General features: G+C 37.3%; 2 protein-coding genes across 2 annotated transcripts; both read left to right on the top strand.

The window, feature by feature from the left end:
* Positions 1 to 57: 57 nt before the first annotated feature.
* Positions 58 to 7,341, top strand: LOC116419821 (oocyte-secreted protein 2-like). The gene is made up of 4 exons (XM_031942004.1): positions 58 to 254; positions 2,351 to 2,529; positions 5,575 to 5,690; positions 6,782 to 7,341. The coding sequence occupies exons 1-4, from the start codon at positions 185 to 187 to the stop codon at positions 6,924 to 6,926; spliced, it is 510 nt and encodes a 169-aa protein (XP_031797864.1). The 5' UTR covers positions 58 to 184; the 3' UTR covers positions 6,927 to 7,341.
* A 4,093-nt stretch (positions 7,342 to 11,434) lies between these two features.
* On the top strand, positions 11,435 to 22,645 carry MS4A3 (membrane spanning 4-domains A3). The gene is made up of 7 exons (XM_012553028.3): positions 11,435 to 11,570; positions 13,730 to 13,888; positions 14,630 to 14,767; positions 16,450 to 16,506; positions 18,283 to 18,438; positions 19,590 to 19,691; positions 20,834 to 22,645. The coding sequence occupies exons 2-7, from the start codon at positions 13,733 to 13,735 to the stop codon at positions 20,948 to 20,950; spliced, it is 726 nt and encodes a 241-aa protein (XP_012408482.1). The 5' UTR covers positions 11,435 to 11,570; positions 13,730 to 13,732; the 3' UTR covers positions 20,951 to 22,645.
* Positions 22,646 to 23,070: the final 425 nt, after the last annotated feature.

Genomic DNA, 23,070 nt, shown 5'->3' with positions numbered 1-23,070 from the left:
AAAAGCTGTTATCGTGATAGGGGGTAGAGAAAATGAGGTAAAGGTAGAGAAAATAGCAGAAACAGGGGGACATTGGAGACACCTGAGAGAGGTATCATCTACAAAAGTAACTTGAGATAATGGCCCTCTACGCAACTTCTTGTTCTCTGTTGAAGATATTTGCCCTTCTCAAAACTCAGCTAATATGAATAGTTTTCTGAAATTAAAAGTGCTGTGTGTTTTAGTTTTCCAGGCTTGGACCCAATGCTTTCCAGGTAAATGGGAGAATATACAGTAGTTTCTAGTTGGGTTTTTAATAGCTATTTCTTGTGTGAAAAAACTGACTTCCTGAGATGTCAGCTTCCTTAAGCTCTGTCTGCTCTTCCCTATGTCATTTGTCCAAAGCTAAACTCATCATTTCGCATGTTAAATGGAGATTTTTATTTTGGTAGCTGCATTTCCTTTCTTTTTTTAAAATTAAAATTAAAATTTGTGGAATAAAACAAGCGTAGTAAAAGAAAAATTGCATTGAAGCAGTAAATCTATGTACTATTGCTATTTTTTCCAATATAACAAAATTATAAATTTCTTTTTTTCTCCCCTCTCTCCACCCTAGAGATGGCTACCATTAGACACAAATAGGTATACACACTCATACATATCTCTCTCTCTATCTATAAATCTATATCTCTGTATACTTTATCAGCTCTTTCTCTGGATGTAGATAGCTCCTTTTTCATATTTTTAAAGTTAATTTGGGTATTTATAGTAGTCATTTTCTGAAAGTCATTTTTAGAACTATATTATTATTACATGAGGTTGTTATATTATGCTAGTCTTTCCATATTTTCTAAAATCCTTGAACTCATCGTTTCTTATAGTACAGTAGAATTTCATCACAATTATATACCACAACTTGTTCAACCATCCCCCAATTGATAGACATTCCTTCAGTTTCCAGTTCTTGACCACTACAGAGAGGTACTACAAACATTTTAGAACACATAGATTCCTTTCTTTCCTTCTATCTACCCTTTCTTCCCTCTTCCCTGAAGATGATGTGAAGAGATTGACACTTGTTGCTTTGCTTTTGAACTCTCCCTAGGGTTGTCTTTTAATTCTTAGTGCTTAATATTTTGTTCCTTTACCCTCATGAGAATCACTTTATTGTCATTTCTTTGATTCATATATCAAATGGATTCACTTCTATTTTTATATCTCTAGATGTTACCTTTGATTCAAGGCCCAATAATATATTTAATTAGGTTCAAGTTATTTCCTTTTGTCTGTCCTGTGGAGCACAACGCAATATGTTTGAAATCAAGTTATTCAGTTTTCTCTCTTACTACTTCCAAACTATCTTCCCTTCATAACTAGTTGTTTCTTTGATCTCATCTCTCTCAGTCTTAGAATCTTGTGTTCTTCATTGACTCATTTCTTACTTATCTCCAGTTGATATTTTTGGTTTGTTAACTTATCACTTTCATTTTCTCCTCACTTTCACTTCCTCGTTTGCCTACTTACCTCCATTCTTGTATTATTTCAATTACTTTCTAATCAACCTTGTGTATCCAATTTCTACTTCTTCTACTGGATTTTAGGATGATAGCTGTGGAACACTCATATCCCAATGCTTAAATGAATGGTTGTTGTGTTGAGATTGCTCATTTGGGCATTTTGCACCCTCTTTTCTTCTTTCTTAACCTGCTTTTACAACATTTTTGGATTCCGTAAAGAAGAATCATCTATTTCAACCCAGGGTCCCATCAAAATTTCTTGAGGAAAAGAGGGGTTGCAGATGGAAAAAGTTTAAGAAACCCTGATCTATACCATGTACTGACTATTCTATGTTCAACTTTGATTGAAATTAGTTAAGTTCTGATAGAGTTCAGAGTAGTTAAGTACTGATACCTGTTGAAAAAGTATCAAATTAATTTCTAGTCATACTTTATAACAGCCAATATCTTTTCATCTTCACCAATCTGAATGATGTTCTGGAGGAAATTTATAGTTATTGTTTAGTCTGATATTGCCATGGTGCATATCCTTAGTTTTTCTGTTCCCTTGTCTCCATATCTGCTATATTATTTCCCCTCCAATATTTGGGACCAAACTTGAAAACATGTTAAACATAGATCATAACTCTCTTCTTATTGATTGTGTTACTGTCAAATAGGATATTATAGATAAAGGATTTTGCAAACATATAAGCACTACAAAAATATGAGCTCTTTTTTTGTGTGGATCAGTTTTTGGTTACATTTTTTTCTTGACGGTACAAGTCAGGAAGTTATTTGGCATTTTTCAATCATGTCTTGGGGCCGTTGATTGCATTTAGACTATGTGAAATAATTCTTTGGTCTTTCTACAGTGAGAACAGAATGCAGCCTTCACATACTTCAGGTATTTGTGAAGAAACTTATGTTTAATGATGGTGTATGGGTGAGCTCTAATGACCTGACAATGGGAAATGACTGTCCAGTAAATCATATGAAAGAATTTGAATTTGAGTTCCATTACTCCGTGACAGAGTGTGGGATTGAAACAAAGGTAAGTGAGGTACATGCCATAGCTAATCAACTGTTGAATTATTCTCTATTGCCATGGCTAGTTGATCAGAGCTGTATCTCGAGAGAAAAATAAAGTGAATTTCCCATGAGCCAATGCTAGTATGAGAGTCCAGGGGTGTGTGGGAACAAGGAACTGGTGGTACCACATAAGCTCCAATATCCATTGCTACAGGGCTTGGAGATTCTCCATGGCCAAAAAGATGGATCCCATTTGCCTGGAAAGTTATTTTATTTCTAAGGTTAGGCTGATGGGACTTTCCTAGAGATCTGAGATTTTAGCTACAGTACAATTCATCACTAACCTCATTTAGCATCAGTAATCTATCCAGAGCAACCACAGAACCTTCTGCAATGTGGGGTGTCTCAAAGGAGAGCAGTACCTGTCTAGACCTATCCTTGACACTCAGCTTAGACCCTATGAGCCCAATACAAAGTATGATGTTCCTGGATCAGAGCCATCGCTCCTTAAAGGAGCTTGGGTGTGGATCAGTCACACAGGGGAGTCTATCAGAATTGTTATCAGGTCCTTAGGGGATGATGTCTAGAAAACACTTAAATTGGAAAACTCTAGGTGAAAAAATATGAACTCATGGTTAATGTTGACTTTTAACAATCTCTGAGTTACTTAATAGTGTTGTCCCTTCATTACACCTAGACTTATCATTTAATCTTTTCACCCCACAGTTCTAGGCAGACAATTTCCACTATTAGAGGTCCTACTTGAATTAGGATGCCTAAACAGTCAGGTCTTGTTTTGCTAATAAAGAACATTTCCATTAGATTGAATCTGGGAAGTGGGAGAACTCGTCTTTTTCATGATTGCTTCTAGATGAACAGAGTGACTCTGTGTATTACTCTTACACTGTGAATCCAGAGATTTACTTCTTGGATAATCTCGACTTATAAATGCATTTATTAAGTGGTCACTGTATGTCAGCTGTTGTACAAGAGATGAGAAGGGATAGAGAAAACATTTATATAGCACTTAAAAAAATGAAATAACACAATCTGGGCTTGGAAGGAACCTGGAAATTGAAACGGAGATGAAGTTAGAGAGAACTATCTGAACCTTGGAGACAGTCATGGAAACTGAAAATAGAATGAATTTATGTGAAGGAACTAGGCCAGTTTGGAAGAACTAATGAATTATGTAGGACATGAGAAAAGGAAATGTGAACAAGCATTTATTGAACACCTATTATGTTCCAAGTGGACAACTGGATAGCACCATAGAGCACTGGGCTTAGAAACAGGAAGACTATTTCCTCATTTGTAAAACAAGCTAGAGAAGGAAATAGTAAACTATCCCAGTATCTTTGCTGAGACAACCCCAAATAGAGTTGGGGATGACTGAACAACAGCAACAACAAATATTCTGTTTGTGCTAAGCACTTTATAAGTACTAGTTCATGTAATCATGTAATAAGCTTGGAAGAGTTAAGCAGGAGTTGGATTGGAGTATGATAGACAGAAGAGCTGATATATAAAGCTGAAGTTTAAGAGTCATTGGAACTTCTGGAGCAGAAGCTAGATATAGTGTTACCTGGCAGGCTGTCTGGAGAATGTTTTGGAGACTGGAGGATATTCTCACAGTAATCCAGGTAATAGATAATAAGGACCTCTATTAGGGTGATAGTTGTGTGAGAGAAACTTTTAGGACACATGCAAGGCATTTCATTTTTTAAATATTTAAAATAATTATTAGTATGAATTGGTGAATGCTAAAACTTAAAAACAGTTGCAGTTTTGTTGCTATTATTGTTATAATTTGCAGATTTTTCCAAGAAGAGATTGGAAATTTACCACTATTTGGGGGGAAAAAAGAGTGAAAAGTCTTGACACTGTAAAAACATACCTGCTATTCAGGAACTGGTCAAATCGAGTCAAAGCCCCTTATGCAAGATATTTTCTCTCTCTCTTTTAAATAGTTTTTTATTTACAAGATATATGCATGGGTAATTTTTCAGCATTGACCCTTGCAAAACCTTCTGTTCCAACTTTTCCCCTCCTTCCCCTCACCACCCCGATGTAGTCCCATACATATTAAATATGTTAAAGTATATGTTACATACAACATATGTATACATATCCATGCAGTTATTTATGCAAGACATTTCCAAGATAGAACTGAAGAGATGTAACAAGTGGGAGGCATAAGAGAAAGCCAGAGATTATTGCAAGTTAGTTGATCTGGCTGCCCACTAGAATGGTAGGCATAGTTAGCAAAATGCGAGTCCTCTCTTAGGATGGGAATAGATAATATGGTCCATTTTGGATATTTTGAACTTGATGTAGTGATGACCAACAGACAAACGGTAATTGTCAAAACAAGTCTTCCTAGAGAAAATTGGGCTAGATTTATAGATCTGGATGTCATTACTCTAGAAAAAGTTGAATTCCTAAAAGATGGAATAAAGAGGGCAGACACAGAACTCTGATTTTTGTCTCCATTTATAGTCTTGGGGACAAGGATGACAATTTGCAAAAGACTGGGATAATATGAATAAACACATTGGAAGAAGAGACCTAGTCATCATCAGGGGTCTTGGAATAGGATTTTGGCCAACTGGCTCACTGAGTACAGAATGATATAGAAGGAAACCTGAGGAGAATGCTGCCATTTGTCAATTGATACATCATTGATAACATTGGAAATCACTGTTATAGTTGAATAGAAAAAGCAAAAACCAAATTTTAAGGTGTGAGGAATTGAGGAAGAGATGATAAAGTGGACTAATGAGTATAGTAAGTTTTGCCCAGTAGATGATCCATTGGAAGGAGGAGAAAACTAAAAACTTAGCATGAGGAGACATTAGGGTCAATTGAAGTCTTTTAAAAACTGAGCAAAAATCAGACTTCTTTATCAATAGCAGAACAGCCAGTACATAAAGAGATTGAAGGTTAAGAAGATAGAAGGCATGTTCAAAAGGTTAAGCTTCCAGGAGAAAGAGAGAGATGGAAATTAGGGCAGAAGGGAGATAATTTTGACACACTCTTACTGCAATTATTTCTTTCTGCCCATCAGGTTTATGCAACTGCAGTCCTTTTTCAAGCTGTTGTCCACTATAACCCACAGCACCCTGCTCTTTCAGAATTTAATCATTCAAAGACTGATTTCTATGTATCCTGTGTAGTAAGCAGGTAAGTTCCAGAGCTGTTACTAGTCATCTTAATAGCATTCGCTTTTAATCCTCCCAACTGAACAGTGGTTTATTTTTTCCCTTGCCTATTAGTCAGTATTGCTAGAAACCCTAGAATAGGATTGGATCTATAGAGGAGAGGCAAGATGGGACCCCAGAAAAAATTGTGGACTTGGATCCCAGAGCTCCTGTTTCAACTGTCACTGTATTACTTGACTACCTTTGTAATATTGAGATTCACTTTTCTCCCTGACTTAACTACCTTATTTGTAAAATTAAACAGGGTCAATTCAGTATGTGTTTATTAATCAAATAGGTATAAAATATTCTGTTTTTAGAATTAAAAAACTTCCTCTTCCCCTTCTCCAAATATCTTCAGCCAACAATGCTCTCAAGGGCATTACCGTTTGCTTAGATTCCTTGAATTGTGGACCATGTATACTGGATAATTTATAGACCCAGAACCTACTATTCCAGAGCAGATAGAGATGGTGTAAAATGAAACATCTTTCTCAAAATTCCAAGGGGGAAACTGCCTGGATTTGATGAAGAGGGGAGAAGGTTGAAGGATCATTCTCATGATTTCTGGGATTAGTAGCACATGGGTTGCATCTAAAATAATGTAATACCTTTAGCAGTGAAAGCCATTCACAATCTGTGCCTAACCGACATTTAAAGTCGTGCTATACATTATTCCATTTGTATTCTATATTCCAATCAATATTTCTCCTCCTCATTACACAAAACACTCCATTTCCTGTCTCCCTGACTTTACATAGGCTGTCAGCCATGGCCAGAAGATACTCTTTTCTCTCTTACTTTTTGGAATTCTATTTTCAAAACTCGGCAAAAATACGAGTTCCAAAATGATTTTGGATTCCCAACTCTCCTGCTTCCCTTACTTCATCAGTGTCCATTAAATAAATACAATTTGTTTCCCTCAGTAAATGTAAACTCCATGAGAACAGGACATATTTTCTTTTTTTCTTTTTATCCTTGGCACTTAGCACATTAGAGCATCATAATAAATGGTTTATAATTGAATGATCTTGACCTTTTGTAAACTTCATTTCCTTTACCTCTCCTTTACAGGATAGTAAAACCACAGTATTCTCTATGGCCTCCTGAGCAAGATCCAGAGTACAGTGCATCCTTTAATCCATTATTACTTTCATCTCCAAAATTCTGTTCATCACCTAAGGACAGCACCTCAGAAGATATAAAACCATCGTACTGAAGATATGTCGGTATTAAGGTGAAACATGGGTTACATTACTGAAAAGTTGGTGATTTGGGACTCGTTACCATGAGTATTCTTGCAAGATCATTTATATTGGACAATTTCCCATTCCTGGAATGGATTCACCCATCTCTACTTCTGAGAATCTTCCATATTCTTCAATACCCAGTGCAATCACCATTTTTTATCTCAAAACTCTTCTGATGTTTTCCCCCTCTTATCCTGAACTGCTTGTGTCTTCTTTGCTTAAATTCATTGTATTTAAATTGTAATTATTATTTGTTATTCATATGTCTAGTATCACCTGGGTAGGACCTACACAAGACCATTAAGAACAAGAACTATCATATGTCTTTTTTTGTATTGAACACAACAGGTACTAGAATAAATGCTTGTTTGCTGCGAGTTGAGAGAGGTTCATTCTGATTAAAAGGACACAAAGAATAGAAAATCTTTATCTTAATCAACAAAAATTTAATAAATATTTGCTATGTATCATCTATTGCACTGTGTGTCAAGGACATGAAGAAAGACAAAATAGTCCCTTTTTGGAGATCATATTCTAATGGAGGTAGATGGCATATAAATAACTTTGTAGACTTATCTTGTATTTACATTATAAGTTAAGTGCAAAGGATTATATGAATTCAGGCAAGAGAAATTAATTTTCTCTCTGTGTGTGTTCCTATGTTTATGGAATGGAGTTAAAGAAATTTGCTTTTTCTACTCCACGAAGCCTCTCTGTGGCAAGGTCTGAAGCCTCTGTGACAAGGTCTGCTCCCTAAATCCTTTTGCATTCTCCCCCAGGAACTGTTTCTTGATTCCCTGGTTGGTCTTCATATTCACGTTCTGTCATCCTCTCTGCCATAGCCATAGTGGGTTACCTGTGCCTGGGACTGGAAGAGTTAGCAGTTAACACTATTACTGCCATCATGGTGCTGTCATGTATAAATCTTACAACTTGTAGATACCTTTGAAGCTCTAGACACCTGCTGGGAGCTAGAAAGATTCTTAAGTTTTTTTCCTTTTTCAAATGCATTTTCTAATAAACCTCATGTTGCTTTTTGCTACCTCTGTGGACAAAAGGGCTAAATGGACCATGCAGCAAGTCCCAGGAATGGGTCTCTTTATTCATAATGAGGTACCAGTGACTTTTTTTGGCTTGTTTCTTCCTGACCCCATTTGGAGTTTTCTTGGCAGAGTTTGCCATTTTCTCCAGTTTATTTCATCGTTGAGAAACTGAGGCAAACAAGGTTAAGTGACTTGCCCAGAGGCATACATTTAGGAAGTGTTTGAGCCCAGCTTTGAACTCAGAAAGATGAGTCTCTTCCTGACTCAAGACTAAGTGCATTATCCATTATACCACCCAGATGCTGTAGGTCTCAGATATTTACTGGTTTATGTGATCCTGGATAAGATGCTTAACCCTGTTTGTCTCAGTTCCTTATCTGTTAAATAAACTGGAAAAGGAAATGGCAAACCACTCTAGTTTCTCTGCTAAAAAAACCCAAGTGGGGTAATTGGGAGTTGGATATGACTGAAACTAATAACTTGCTGATGATCAAATGTGAAATACATTGAAAAGTACCATACTATTCTTACTGCAAATATTTATATAACATACATGCTCATATAAATGTGAGCTTTTCTGGTTGTTCCTTTGAAAGGAAAAAAAGGAAAGGAATTAAATTTGTGGGCACCGTGGCTTTGGTTTTCTAGCAATTGTTAACCATGATCTATGTATGTTTGTGGCACATTCTCTGTTCCCTGCATTCTTGTTTAAGGACAGCAGCCCTGTCTTTTGTCAGCTTTGGGATCTCTGTCCCTTATGGTTAGGGAGGAGAAAGATTAGAAGAAAGTGATCAGAGCAAAACTTCTAGAAGCAAAAACTGCCTACAGAATAAAGCAAGTCAAGATAATAAGCATTTACAGTATGTACTCCTGACATTAAGACAATGCAAATTTTTGACCTTAAAACTGTCCCATCCATAAAGTCTATCTATTCTTTCCCCATGAAAGTTGGGAAAGAAATCCAAGAAGCCTGGACAGTGGAAAATTTATATTCCCCACCACTGTCATCAATATGAGAGAGAGAGATAATCCCCCTCCCCCAAAACAAGAAATTAATCATCTATAAACATTAAAATTTAGCCGTCCTTAAAATCAAAGGAGAGAATAACAAAACTGAAAGCAACCCCCAATATTAAATTAAGAAAATAAAACTAAGAATCTATATAGTTATGCAATATTTTATAAAATAGATAAACCCTTAGAAAACAGTTTTATTAAAAAAATCCAAATGACTAGTTTCAACAATGAAAATAAATTCACAGCCTATGAAATAGTAGAAAATTATCCCAACAATTCTTTTATTTCTATGAATATTTCCAAAAACAAATTACCAAGTCAATACAAAAAGAAATAGACTTTAAGTGAAAGAGAAATTAAGCAAGCCATAGATGACCTTCCAAAGGGGGGAAAAAGCAGTGAGTTAATTCAGTCAAATATTTGCAGAACACTTAATTCCAATACTCCATAAACTGTTTGAAAAAGAAAATAGGAAAAGAGAGATCATACCATATCTACTCTGTATGGCACAAATATAATCCTGAAATATAAATCGGCAAGAGTCAAAATAGAAATGATAAACTAGTATCCTTAATGAATATTGATGCAAACATTGAAATAAAATATTAGTATTTACTACAATAACATCACAAAATTTATACATCATAACTAGGTTGTAGAAGAAGAGAGATCGACACCCATTCTTTTTCATATATAGTGATTTTATAGATTTCCTTGATATCATTGGAAGCATCTATGTAAAACCAAGAACCAGCATTATCCATAATAGAAGGGCCTTTCAAAAAAAAAAAAAAGACAAAAACAAGAACAAAAAAAAAAAACCCAAAAAAGGATAAGGCAAAGAAGTCCATTATCACCATTATTATTGTGTTAAGAGTGCTAGCTATAGCAATAAGACAAGAAAAAGCTTGTGAACAAATCATTTAAAAAATTAGGAGAGAAAAATCAGAACAAAAGGGAAAAACCCAAGAGAGGTTAAAAAAAAAAGCAGAAAAAGAAGTGAAACACAACACATTGATTTACATTCAATCTCCATAGTTCATTTTCTGGATGCAGATGGCATTTTCTGTCCCAAACTTATTGGGATTGCCTTGGATCACTGAATCACTGAGAAGAACCAATTTTTCATAGTTGATAATAACACATTCTTCCTGTTAATATACAATGTATTCCCAGTTCTGCTAATTTTGCTCAGCATCCAGTCATGTAAATCTTTGAGGAAATAATTATTGTAAAGGAGGAGAAAAAAAAATTCACCTACTATGTCCCACTCCCTATACTGATGTGGTTGGGTAGCAATTCCTAGTTCAAAATAAACATGTGGTAAATTCACAATGGTCTTCCCTTTGGCGAAAGGTAGATTTATTTAAGGGAATAGGTTATAAACAAAATGAAGGGATATGATAGACACCAGGAAAGAGTCGGGAGAGCATATAGTTAGATTAACTATGTTAGAGTAAGGGAAAAGATGCCATTAGAGGGAAGGCCCTATGAGGCAGAGAGAGAGCATCTCATAGTAAACTTAGTCCTGAAGAACACGGCCTTCCCTGGTATTGATCAAACAGAGCATTTTCACTGGCTGTCTCCCATTCAGAACTTTCTCCCTTCCTCATCTCTGCCTTTCTGCTTCCTTTGGGTCCCAGCTAAAGTGCCACCTTGAGCCAAGAACACTGACATCCATATTATCTTTTTTCCCATGAGTTTCTTCCTCATGGTACCTTTTTTATGAAAGAAGCTGTTTCTTCTGCCTAGATCTTAATGAAGACTCCTAATTCAAACAGGAGCCTGAGTGAGGAAGAGAAAATCATTTGACCTTTTTGGATCTCCATTGTCTGAATGGAGGAACAGAAAGAATAAATACAAATGGAAAGAATAAAACGTAGACTTAAAAACCTAGCCAACAGTGCTGTTGTGAGGAGAGAGCTTTGTGAACTATGCAAATGCCCTTTATGATAATTATAATGATGAGAACATTTCTATAGCACTTTGTTTGAACAGAGACAAATATGGCCCATTATTTTGGGCTTTTTTCTGCCATTAGAACATAAGCTCCTGAAAGGAAGGCGTTGTTTTTCTGCTTGTATTTATATTTTCAGTGCTGAGCACAGTGTCTGAGACATAGCACTTAATAAATGCTTGTTGAACTCTTCTCCCCCCCAAAAGATACTAATCACCCTTTTTTTTTTGAGGATATTCCAATTAACTACTGGGATTAAAGGAGAGTCCAAGATGGGACTTTTCAAGGTTAGCTTTGACCAAATTAATGTATGAAGCTGATCTTGCAAACCAAAAAATTGAATGTATTCTCCCTTAGTTTCATAATTTTTTGACACCACTTCCTGCATGATTGCTTAGACTAAAGGGGAAGGCAGAAGCTGTTTGGATAAGTTTGAGAACACAGCATCTTTATTGCCCAAACCAAGTATTGGGTAACCCCTTCAAGAAGGTGAAGACGTAATGTTTTGAAGACAGTTTTCCTCCACCTCCCTAAGCAGAGACATCCAGGAGACATAGGGGTGCAACAAGGCTGAAATCTGCCAAGATCACCTCCAGGTAGCTCTCACAAATCCTTCTTTGTTGGGGCCTATCTGCCTGCTTCTCTAAAATACTCCTCTTGGTAGACAGCTTCTAGCATCCTTGGAAATGAAAGATTTACATGCTAGACATAGGGAGACCCAGAGAGGGGGAGAGAGGGAGAGAGGGAGGGACAGAGGGACAGAGAAAGGGAGTCAGTGAGACAGAAAATGAGAGCGAGAGATGCATAGAGATAGAGAGTTAGAGAAAGAAAATAAGCGAGAGAGATGTATAGAGAGACAGAAAATGAAAGAGATGTATAGAGATAGTCAGAGAGACAGAAAATAAGAGCAAGATATATAGAGATAGAGAGACGGAAAATGACATAGAGAGATGCATAGAGTGAGATAGACAGAAAATGAGAGAGATGTATATAGAGTCAGAGAGACAGAAAATGAGAGAGACAGAGAAATAGAGACATAGAGGGGTGGAGCAGGGAGAAGGAAAGAGGAAGGGAGGGAAAAAGGGAAGAGAGAGGGGGGGAGGGAGGGAGAGAGAGAGAAGGAAGGAGGGAGAGAGAAAAAGAGAGAGAGAGACAGAGACAGAGACAGAGACAGAATGAGAATGAATTATTACTAATATAATGAGGGAAGTTGTGTATTGGATTTCAAGTCAGGGAGTTCTAGTCCTGTCCCTGAGGCTGGGGTAAGTCATTTAACTTCTCTGAAATGTAGTTTTCCTCTCTGTAAAGTGATGATATTGAAGAAAATGGCTTTCAAATCTAAGATGCTATGATGATATGAATGTATAAAACCATGACAAATTCACCCCATAGCTTATAGGCCCTTCTACTGGTGGAAATGAAAGAAATTTTGAAGCACCCAGTATGCGCTAAGCACTTTATAACTATTAGCCGATTGGTAGCAAGCACAGTGTTGGAATTGGAGTTAGGAAGGACTGATTCAAATCTTACCTCAGTTTCTCATCATATGAATCTGGTCAAATCATTTAAGCATTTTGGGGCCTTAATTTGCTAACTTATAAAAATGAGGAAGTTGGACTTGAGAATCTGTGATTTTGAACATCCTGAGTACGAAGATGTTCTCCATCAATACAGTCCACAACCCATTTAGTGGTGCTGAGCTTGGGGAAACCTTGTCCTTTCCAGACAGGAGTGGCCTAATGTATTGATAAGTCCCTGAAGGACTTTTTACTTTTCATTACAACCTATGAAGGACTCAGGCTGTCTATTTGTTAGCTTGTTGCATACTCAGCCTATCTCTATTTTCTCATTATGAAATGAGAAATTCTCGTTATGAAATAAGACCCGCTTTGGGATGTTGTGCTATAGGTTTAGCTTAGTGAGAGACATCACCTCTCAGTCTATCTCCAATGTATAATGAAATAGTCTCTATTATAACACAAATTACAACACAGCTATTCTGGCTTGATGAGAAGCTAGTTTCTCAGTGTAGAAGATCACCTTGTAGAGGAGATTTGTTTTCCTCCATATTCATATCTATATAATTATATACATAGATATCTCTATATAGATGTAGCTTTGTGTTTAAATTGCTATATTTTGATTCAAATGGTGAGTAAATTGTGTAATTAGATTATATGATATATTTGTATGTTGATGCTTGTAGTTCTGTTATATGTACCTATATATATATGTGTGTTTGTCTGTAAATGTATATGTATATATACACACATATATGAGGGGGAGAAAGAGAAGGATGGAGGTGGGATGGAGGGAGAAAAAGAGAAAGAGACAGATGACAGAGCCAGAGAGAGAGAGAGAGAGAGAGAGAGAGAGAGAGAAAGAGACAGACAGATAGACAGACAGAAAGACAAAGAGAGAAACGGAGAGAGGGGGAGAAGGAAAGAGAGAGAGAGAAGGGAGGAAAAAAGAAAAAGAAAGGGGGATGGAAGAAAAAGAAGGGAGAAAGAGAGAAAGAACAATTTTCTTACTATTTAAGCAAATAGTTTACTCATTTCAGTTCATTAGGACTATATAGGCTATAATACTTTTATCATACAAGAACATTTCAGATTAAGGTTGAGTTAGTTAACTAAAGTGCAGCACTCCACCTGAGAACTGCTTCTATTGGGTGTATAGGAGCAGCTGCAATCACTATCTTGCTTTGGAGAAGAAGGAATATAGTGGGATGATTCCCTATCATTTTGTCTTCCAGCCAATGGAGCAGCAGATTGAAAAGAGTCCACAATGTGTGACCACCTCAAGCGACGATTCTCATCTCATGAGGTTGGGACAGAATATGGTGGCTAGATCTCCTTATAAGCCGTTGGATCAGTCTCTGAAGATGCTCAAGGGAGATTCAAAGGTCCTTGGGGTACGTCAACCTCTGCTTTCAGTGAGAGTTTGGAGAGAATAACCAGTTTACACAGAAAGGCCAGGAAATGGAGAGTTGACTAACTAGATTCAGAGCTAGGGAACCTGGGTCTCCCACCTCAAGCAAGTCACTTCTTCCATCTGGACCTTTAATTCTCATTTGTAAAACGAGAGAATTGGACCAGATGATTTCAAGGTCTGTCCTAGCTCCAGGTCTTTTAAGCCTTTTCCTTTACTTTGAATCCCTCACCTGACCCCCTGTAATGGCCCTTTGACTTTTTCTAACCTCTTTGGGGTAGATCTTCTCTTCAAAGACTTTGGGACCACATGGATTTCACAAGGTTAGAAAGCATGAATGAATTGTGAATCATTCCAGTGGAGGGAGTATCTATATTAATGAAATGATTCATTCATCAATTTAAAAATATTGAAGGTATTAGTTTGAGATTCGGGAAGCATAAATTCTAGTTCTAAGTTACTTAATTAGTAGTAAGACCTTATATTCTCCCTATCCAGATTCATTTAAAAGTTAGGGAGAGGATATTCACGTGAGGTCAGTAATTATAGTTTCATCCAGGGATCAGTGGGAAGTGGTCAGGCTGATTTCCTTGTAGAGCAAGGAGTGGAATGCAGAGGAAGAGGAAATCTTGGGTAATTCACTATGGTTCCTTAATTTTAACCATCTTCTTGAGTTAGACAAAATAAAGAGGCCAATTTATTTTTTTCTTTCTTCTCCTTACAGGCTCTCCAGATCCTGAGTGGGAGTTTGATCTTTGCTTTAGGGATATTTTTAGGCTTACTCCACTATGCTTCTGATTTTCCCAGAAAATCCTTCTTTATTACCTTTTACACAGGCTACCCTATCTGGGGAGCTGCATTTGTAAGTACTATTAACTACTAACATTTGGGATTTCTTTTTTCTCTGTTCATGTTGATTTTCCCGCTAGTAAAATTTAAGTTTCTTGAGGATAGGCAGTACCATGTATGTCTGTATCATCAGTCCATAGCACAATGTCTGGCATGGAGTGATTAATTATTGAATGAATATACACTACTATTAAAATTCAGACTTATAGTAATTTTGTAGTTTATAAAGCACTCAGTTCCATGACACAAGACTACTAAACTTTGCTGTATCCTCTCACAACTTGGAAGGAAACAACTCACCTGTATACCCCAGAGATTTTATGGAAAAAAGATATATAGTTTTGTGGTTACTGTCCAAGCGTAAGAACCTTAAAAAGTTCTGAAAAAGGCAGAGTAATTGACAGAATGAGGTAAATCAAGAGTTCTGGGACTGGAGTCTGAGTCACATTTTGTCACTCATTTCTTGTGTCATAACAATTACAACAGCTGTATTCCATTTCTAGGGTTGTCATGTGAATAAAATGAAATAATACACGCAAAATTGTTTGCAAAACTTAAAGCCACTATATATTTATACATCTATATGCTAGTTAGTCTTATCAATGCAAATATATAATATCTAGCATTTATTAGCAATATTAATAGTCGTAGCTAAGAGTTATTATTAATGATAATAGCATATATGTGGTATTTTAAGCTTTTTTTTTTTTTGGCTTGGGGATATAGATGCTTTATTATTATTCCCCTTTTATAGATGAAGAAACTGAGGCTGAGAGAGGTTAAGTGATGTATCCAGAAGCATACAGATAGTGAATGAGGTTAGTTTTAAATTCATATCTCCCCTACTCCAGGGACAATAATCTAATCTACTATACCACCTAGGTTGTCTTCAAGCCAATGATTTTCCACTTCTCAGTTTCTCCCTTTTGTAAAAGCAGGACAGATTTGCTACCCAACAAGGCTCCTCTTAACTCTGGTATCATGAAATCCAATATATAGTAGAGCCTTCCACATTCTGGTCAACCACAGTTGGACACACTGTACCAGGATGCTAACCAAGTGATGTTTTTGGTTCTCTTTAAGAGGGAAGGACAACAAGAAAATCTAAAAAAATGAAATGCATCCTGATGGATAAATTTTAACATAAGGAAATAGGCTGGTCTTCGAGTTAGAGTATGGGGAGCAATCTGAAAATTGCATCAGGTATCTATGAAATGTTAAAAGAACCTCATGTTAACCTCGGATTTTGGGGACATGTTCCCTGTGGATGACTTAGAGAAAGAAATGGAGAAAAATCACAATGAACAAAAATTTAAGAATGGATCGCAATCTATGATGCCTAATGGTAACAAAAATAAGCATTAAAAGAGTTCATATACATAGAGTGCTTCTAAATTGTGAATCAACTGAATCTGAGTCTTATAACTCTATGAATGATGTGCTATTATTAGCCCCATTTTATAGTTAGAAAAGCTGAGTTTCAAAGAGTTTAAATGGCTTTCTCAGATTTATACTACCTGTAACTATGAAGACCATGATTCATATCCAGGTCTTATCATGATTTAATGATGGGGGAAGAGGAGAGGGCTAGCCTCTTGCCTATTAGCTGAATACTTGTTAGTCCACATTGAGAAGAAGAGGGTAATATGGTTGAAACTTAACATTTCTTTATGATGTTTCTTTTTTTATAACCAGTTCATCATTTCAGGATCTATTTGCATTGTAGCTGAGGGAAAACCTACAAAAAATTTGGTAAGTGATGACATTCCTGCTTTTTCTCTAAGAACATGGAAAGGATCCAATCTTTTTCCTTCTGAGAGAAGATATTTCACTCAATGAATTTTCATTAGGGCTGGCTCTGGGGCATGATGGCCTGATTCCCTTTGTGTTCACACAAGGTTTGCAAAATTCTTTGAGGCAAGAATAGATCAGTTATGGACAGAAGAGCTAGATTTCTAAAATTAACCTTTCAGAGCCAAAGAACCATGACTCATATAGTTCCCGGACAGAATCAATTAATTGCAAATAGGATCAATAGGAAAATGATACAGGATTGAGCTTAATCTTTTTAGATCTTTACAACAATGGGGAGCCATTGGAATTTATTGATTAGAGACATGGTCAGTCCTGCACTTTAAGAAAATTGCTTTGGTGACTGAACAAAGGGTCAACAGATAAATATAGGATAGTGAGGGGTAGAGGATGCCATCTAGATTGCAAACCTGAGAAGAACTATGATTGTTTTTTATTCATTCAGGGCTTGGGTAGGTCTGGAAAATATGGAAATTTCATTAGAAAATGAGTTAAGAGAATGGATAACGCAAACTTGCAAACTCTCACCTTAGAAGGAGATGTTATTACCAAGGATGAATGATGGGAATTTCTTACCTTCACCCCTGGTATCACCATCAGTTAACATCAATTGAAGAAGAAAGGTATTGCAGGTAGTAATTTGGACCTGGACCTGTAGAACTCTGGTATCATGGCTTGAGTTAGAAAAATACTAGCTATGTAACCATAGAAAAACTACTCAACTTCTCACCTTCCCAGTCAATTTTCTAAGACTAAGGTATAGATGAGTTGACAGTTGTGAAAGAAGTTTCAATAGAGGGAGATCTCCACATTTGTAAGTTATAGGCCCAGACCCATTCCCCCAAATTATTCAGTTATGATTTTTTATTCTATATCTTTAAGTTTTACAACTAGTTTCATAAGTTTTCTACAAAAAGCAGCCAGTGAGTAGCCTTATTAAATGGTGACACTTGAAATACTTATCAACTATCTCCCATATAGAAAATAATTTTCTATAATATTTAGATAAGACCCAGACTTTATCCGGTTGGATTTTGCAGTCTAGTAGGAGGAGAAATGACAAAAAACAGATAACCAAGTTAAAATGTTGCTCAAATGCACCAGGAAGATATAATACAAAGTAAAATGGAAGGCTGTAGGGGAAAAGTCTACACTTCTCCCTATTTATCTCTTACTCTTCTGAAGACCAGAGCTTCAATTCATAAATATCTTTTTGCATTAGTTGCATATTGTTATTTAGTCATTTTAATTCTGTCCAACTCTTTGTGACCCCATTTGGGGATTTCATGGCAAAGACATTGGAGTAGTTTGCTATTTCCTTCTCAAGCTGAGGAAACTGAGAAAAGCAAGGCTAAGTGATTGGTTTAGGGTCACACAGTTAATAAGTGTTTGAAACTAGATTTTAATCCATAAAAATGAGTCTTTCTGACTCCAGAACTGGTACTTTATCCACTGCAGTGCCACTTACTGGCGAATGTCAAAATAATAAATTTGGAATTACAGGAATTAGAGTCAAATCCCAGTGTGACTTCAGATAACACACTTTCCTCTCTTAATCTGTTTCTTCATGGGTGAAATATGAGAGTTAAGAATAGGTCATCCTAAAAGTAGTTTTCACTGTGAAAATTATAATCAGATGCAGTTCTGTGTTGCCCAGAAAAATATAGGGTTTGTTCTGTGCCCATATATACTCAATGTTCCTGTGATCATTTTTAGGTGCAAGGCAGTTTTGGAATGAACGTTGCCAGTGCAACCATTTCGCTCCTCGGCTTCATTTTTCTTATCATCCATTTTGTGGTAAATGGTCGGGAAGTCAGCCACTGTTTATCACCAGCTCCTACTGTGTGCACTTTGACTGGTTTCACATCGAATGTAAGTCTTTTGTGAGTGTATATTCTGCAAGGACAGATAGTGATTTTATGATGCCGAACTATGGGCAGCTAGAAAGATGGGGTACAGGATTATTGACTGGGACCAGAAGAGCTGAAGTCAAAATGGGAATGCGTAAACAATGGACGGGGTAGAGAAGGCAGATGGAGACAATGTAGATCCAAAGAGTGCGTGAAAACTGGGAGCCAAGAGGGAAGAAATGATGGAGATTGGGTAAATATTCAGAAGTCAGGAAGTATGAAAGATCTAAAGGGAGAGACATTATCCTGGGATATTGGGTAATACAAGTATCTGAACTGGATCTGGTATATTGATGGTAAGAGAAGTCCTGCCAATGAAACTAACAATATCTCTTCTATATATAATTGGTATATCATTTTATAGATAAGGGCACTGAGGCTCAGGAAGATGAAATGATTTGCTTAGAAATCACCTAGATGGTTAATGGCAGCCATGGGATTTTAGTTTCAGTCTCTGTTAACTTCAAGTCCACCGTTTTTTCCATTGTCATTTATTAAAAATCTATTATTTGCAAGGCAGGATGGAATAATGGATAGAGAACTATTCTTTGGGTTAGGAATACCTAGGTTTTTCTCTCTGATTCTAAACAAGTCACTTAATCTCTTGTGCAAATTTCTTCTAAGAATATAAATCAACACTACTATTGGTGGATGGAGTTTCTTATTTAAAGTTCCTATAGCATTGAAATAACAGATTTGATTCCCCACTTATCAAAAGAAAGAAAGAAAGAAGAGAGGGAGAAGGAGAGAAAGAGGGAGGGGGAGAAAAGGAGAGGGAGGAAAGGAAGAGATAAAGAAAAAGGAAAAAAAATCGCAAGATACAAAGAATGCAAAGACAAAATAAATGAGCCAGTCTCTACCACCCAGAAGCTCATATTCTTATTCAACTTTGCATTGGAGATGATCTGTGCTATATAGGAAGATCGTCTTGGTCAGGTGATGATCTAGGCCTCTGGTGAGAGCAATTCATCAGTGCTCAGCCTTTTACAGATCCCAAACTATGTGGGGCTGGATAGGTGCTTGCTCCAGTGGAAAAACCAGGCTTAAATTGGGATTAGAAAACCGTCCTTTGTGATTTGCTGGTTGATCTGATTTTCACACTGATTTCCATAGGGGCTCCTGTTTTTGCTATTGATCCTCACTGTGCTAGAATTCTGCATTACCATTTCTCTCACAATCTTGGGGAGTAAAGCAAACTGTTGTGATTCTAATGAGGTATGTGTTCTGTGCCTCACATTTGACATTTCTGATCTCCCTCTCCCTCCCTCCCTTCTCTCTTCCTCTCTCCCTCTCTCTCTTTCCCTCTCCTTCTCTCTTCTCTTCCTTCTCCCTCTCCTTTTCCCTCTCTTTCTCCCTTCTCCCCTTTCCTCCTCTCCCTTTTTTCTCTCTCCCTCTATCCCTTCTTTCCCCCTTCCCTCTCTCTCCCCCTTTCTCTGTCTCTGTCTCTCTCTCTTTTACTCTCTGTCTCTCTTTTTCTCTGTGTCTCTGTCTCTGTCTCTCTGTCTCTTACACACACACACACACACACACACACACACACACACACCCCTATCTTCCTACTTGCACAGCCATTTTCATTGGTGTTCCTCATCACTTCTCATCTGGAGTTTGTTCTAGCCTTAGTCTCTCAATCTCTCCTGTTCTAGCCTTCTAATTAGTCTCCCATCCTCTCCTCTCTCTCTCCTCCAATCTATATTCTCATTAATTACCAAAGTAATTTTCTTAAGTTATCCATTTGACCAGAGTGACCTCCCTCCCAATCCAATAAGCTCTGATAGCTCTCCCTTATTGTAGCCCCAAATCCAGGCTCATTTTTGCCATTTAAAGATTTTCCCAGTATGGTCCCCTGTCAGTTCTCTAGTCTTCTTCCGTCTCCTCGGCTGCTGCTGGGATGCAGCCATCCTGGCCACTTGGTTTCCTACATGTCCGCTCCTTCTGTCTCGGTGCCTTTCCAGTGGTTGTTCCTCTGTGTCCAGAAGGATCTCCCTCCTCTCACAACCCATAGTTTCAAGGCTCCATTCCAGGGTCCTTTTCTCCAAGATCTCTCCAGGCTGAAGTCTCTTAAAACCTCATCTAAGGTGGCTTCCCATTTCCTCTGTGGAAGGTTCTTGGGTTCCTACTTGATACACCTGTTCTTTCTCCACTTGGATAAATCTCTTTGACTTTTATTTCCAGTTGCTTTTGTACGCCCCCCCCCCGCCCCAAGTTCTGTGTCTGGCATCTCCTAAGTGCTTCACAAATGCTCTTTGACAGTGTCAAAAGACAAGGCTGATGATACGGTGGGAGGAGATGGAAGGTGATCATTAAAGGCAATGAACAAATTTCTTTTTCTTTTTTTTTTTGGCTTTATGTTACAGGTGATTTTCTCTCCTTCTGATCCTTCTGTGGTGGTTGAGATATCCCCTGCTGAACAGCATCCTAAAGGCCTGGAAGCCTCAATCCCAGCGAATGACACTGAGATATTAAACAAATAGTTCTAGGGATGTCTCCAGAAATACTCTTACAACTAGCAGTTGAACAAACTTTATTCTGTGGGACCTTACTAACTTTCAATATAATATGACTTCAAGGTCAAGTTCCCTCTGTGCCTTTTCCAAACACTTTCCCCTCCCCTACTGTGCATATTTTGGCTCCATTGGGATTTGTTTGCTCTCATGAAAATCCTATTGATGAATGTTCATTCCCTGTCTAGGACGAAAGACTTAGAGACCAAAGAACATGCTGGATATATATCATACAGAGATATCAGAGACATAGTCAGCTCAAGATGGGGGAACTTTGGAGATTGACACTTAAAAATGATCTGGACTGGGGATGTTGTCATCAGGGATACATTTTCTCAGATGAAACTGTGATAGATATAGAAATGAAGAAAGCCATTGGCCGGTCATTTCTTAGCTTTGGTGAGAAAAATTCAGAGTTCTCTGCCCAGTCATGTAAGCCTCCCTTTTGCACCAAATTAAATACCCTGTGACCCAAAATAGCTGTTTGGCTTGAAACACAACATTATTTTTTCCCCAATTTTCCAATAAATCATGGAATCCTTGTGCTAAATGTACTAAATATCTCCTTCCTCTGGGCCATGAAAGAAGGCACTCACTTTGACCAATACAAGTCGTCCTTGAAGTATATTGGGGGAAAGAAGGATATAATGGAGTTAGTTCCCTCATTGTTCTTCCATTTGGAAATTTCTGAAGCTGGTTGTAATTCTGGCCTCTATACCAAGCATTTGTTAGCTATAGATAAATAGATATTAGATATATTTATTAGATAGAAATGGAATAGATGATTCTCCATTGCTCAATCAATTATCTTTGATGTTTCCTTACCATTTGCGCATCCTGGGACAGGTGACTGAACATTCTTATAACAAATTATAAAAGTTTTAATTCAAATTATTTTGGAGGGGTAAAAGTCTTTTTCTACACTGGAGACTGAGGAAAGAAACCAAATCTCACAGAAAAGATCTACAGGCTACATCCCAGATCTCCTGAAAGACCTTATGATGCATGGAAAATGAAATTGAATGGAAAGAACATAATAGGAGCTGAACTACTTTCACTTTTTGAGACTATTAGGGCCACTGACTAGTCATTGTAACTTTAGAGAACTTTAAAAAGCCAGTTCAATCCAGTTATAGTTTTAGAATTTTGCAAGCTTACCATAAATCAACAATATGCATAGCAACCTTTTTTTTTTTTTTAAATCAGTGATAGAAGATAAATCTGTGATTTTATTGGTATAAGAAACCATCTGGGCGAGGGAACTCCTTCTAACAACCCAAGTTTGTTCCTCCTTTTAAACTGATGGTCTTAGAGAATTGACTAGAGTGTTGAGAGGCTCTCTGACTTGTCAGTATGTATTGGAGTCTGGATTTGAATCCAAGTTTTCCTGGCTTGGAGGCTTACTCTCTGTCTACTCTGCCATACTCCCTTTCTTTTCAACCTGAATTAATTATAGGTTGGTTTCACAGAATTTCAATAAAAATATCATTCAGCTTGTCCCTCGATGAGAATTCTCTCTACGTCATCCTTGGCAATAATTACATCATGAGGAACAGGAAGTTGTCAAGTTTTGTTGGAAGAAAATGTAAAGGAGAGAAATGTTAAATACGAAAATAGAGATTGGAGCTCTTCATAACAAATCCCAGAGATCTTAAAGGAAGGAAAGAGACCCACATGTGCAAAAATGTTTGTGGCAGCCCTTTTTGTAGTGGCAAGAAACTGGAAAGTGAGTGGATGCTCATCAGTTGGAGAAGTTGAAGTATTTGAATGCTATGGAATATTAGTGTTCTTTAAGAAATGACCAGCAGGATGATTTCAGAAAGGCCTGGAGAGACTGACAGGAACTGATGCTGAGGGAAATGAGCAGAGCCAGGAGATCACTGTACACGGCAACAGCAAGATTATCTGATGATCAATTCTGATGGACGTGGCCCTTTTCAACAATGAGACGATTCAGGCCAGTTCCAATGGTTTTGTGATGAAGAGATCCATTTATATTCAGAGAAAGACCTGTGGGGATTGAGTGTGGATCACAACAGAGCATTTTTGCTCTTTTTGTTGTTTGCTTGCATTGTTTCTTTCTCACTTTT

Source organism: Sarcophilus harrisii, chromosome 6 (assembly GCF_902635505.1).
Source record: "Sarcophilus harrisii chromosome 6, mSarHar1.11, whole genome shotgun sequence".
Lineage (NCBI taxonomy): Eukaryota > Metazoa > Chordata > Mammalia > Dasyuromorphia > Dasyuridae > Sarcophilus > Sarcophilus harrisii.
The sequence above is the reverse complement of the archived record's forward strand: the minus strand, read 5'-3'. Positions and strand labels throughout refer to the sequence as shown.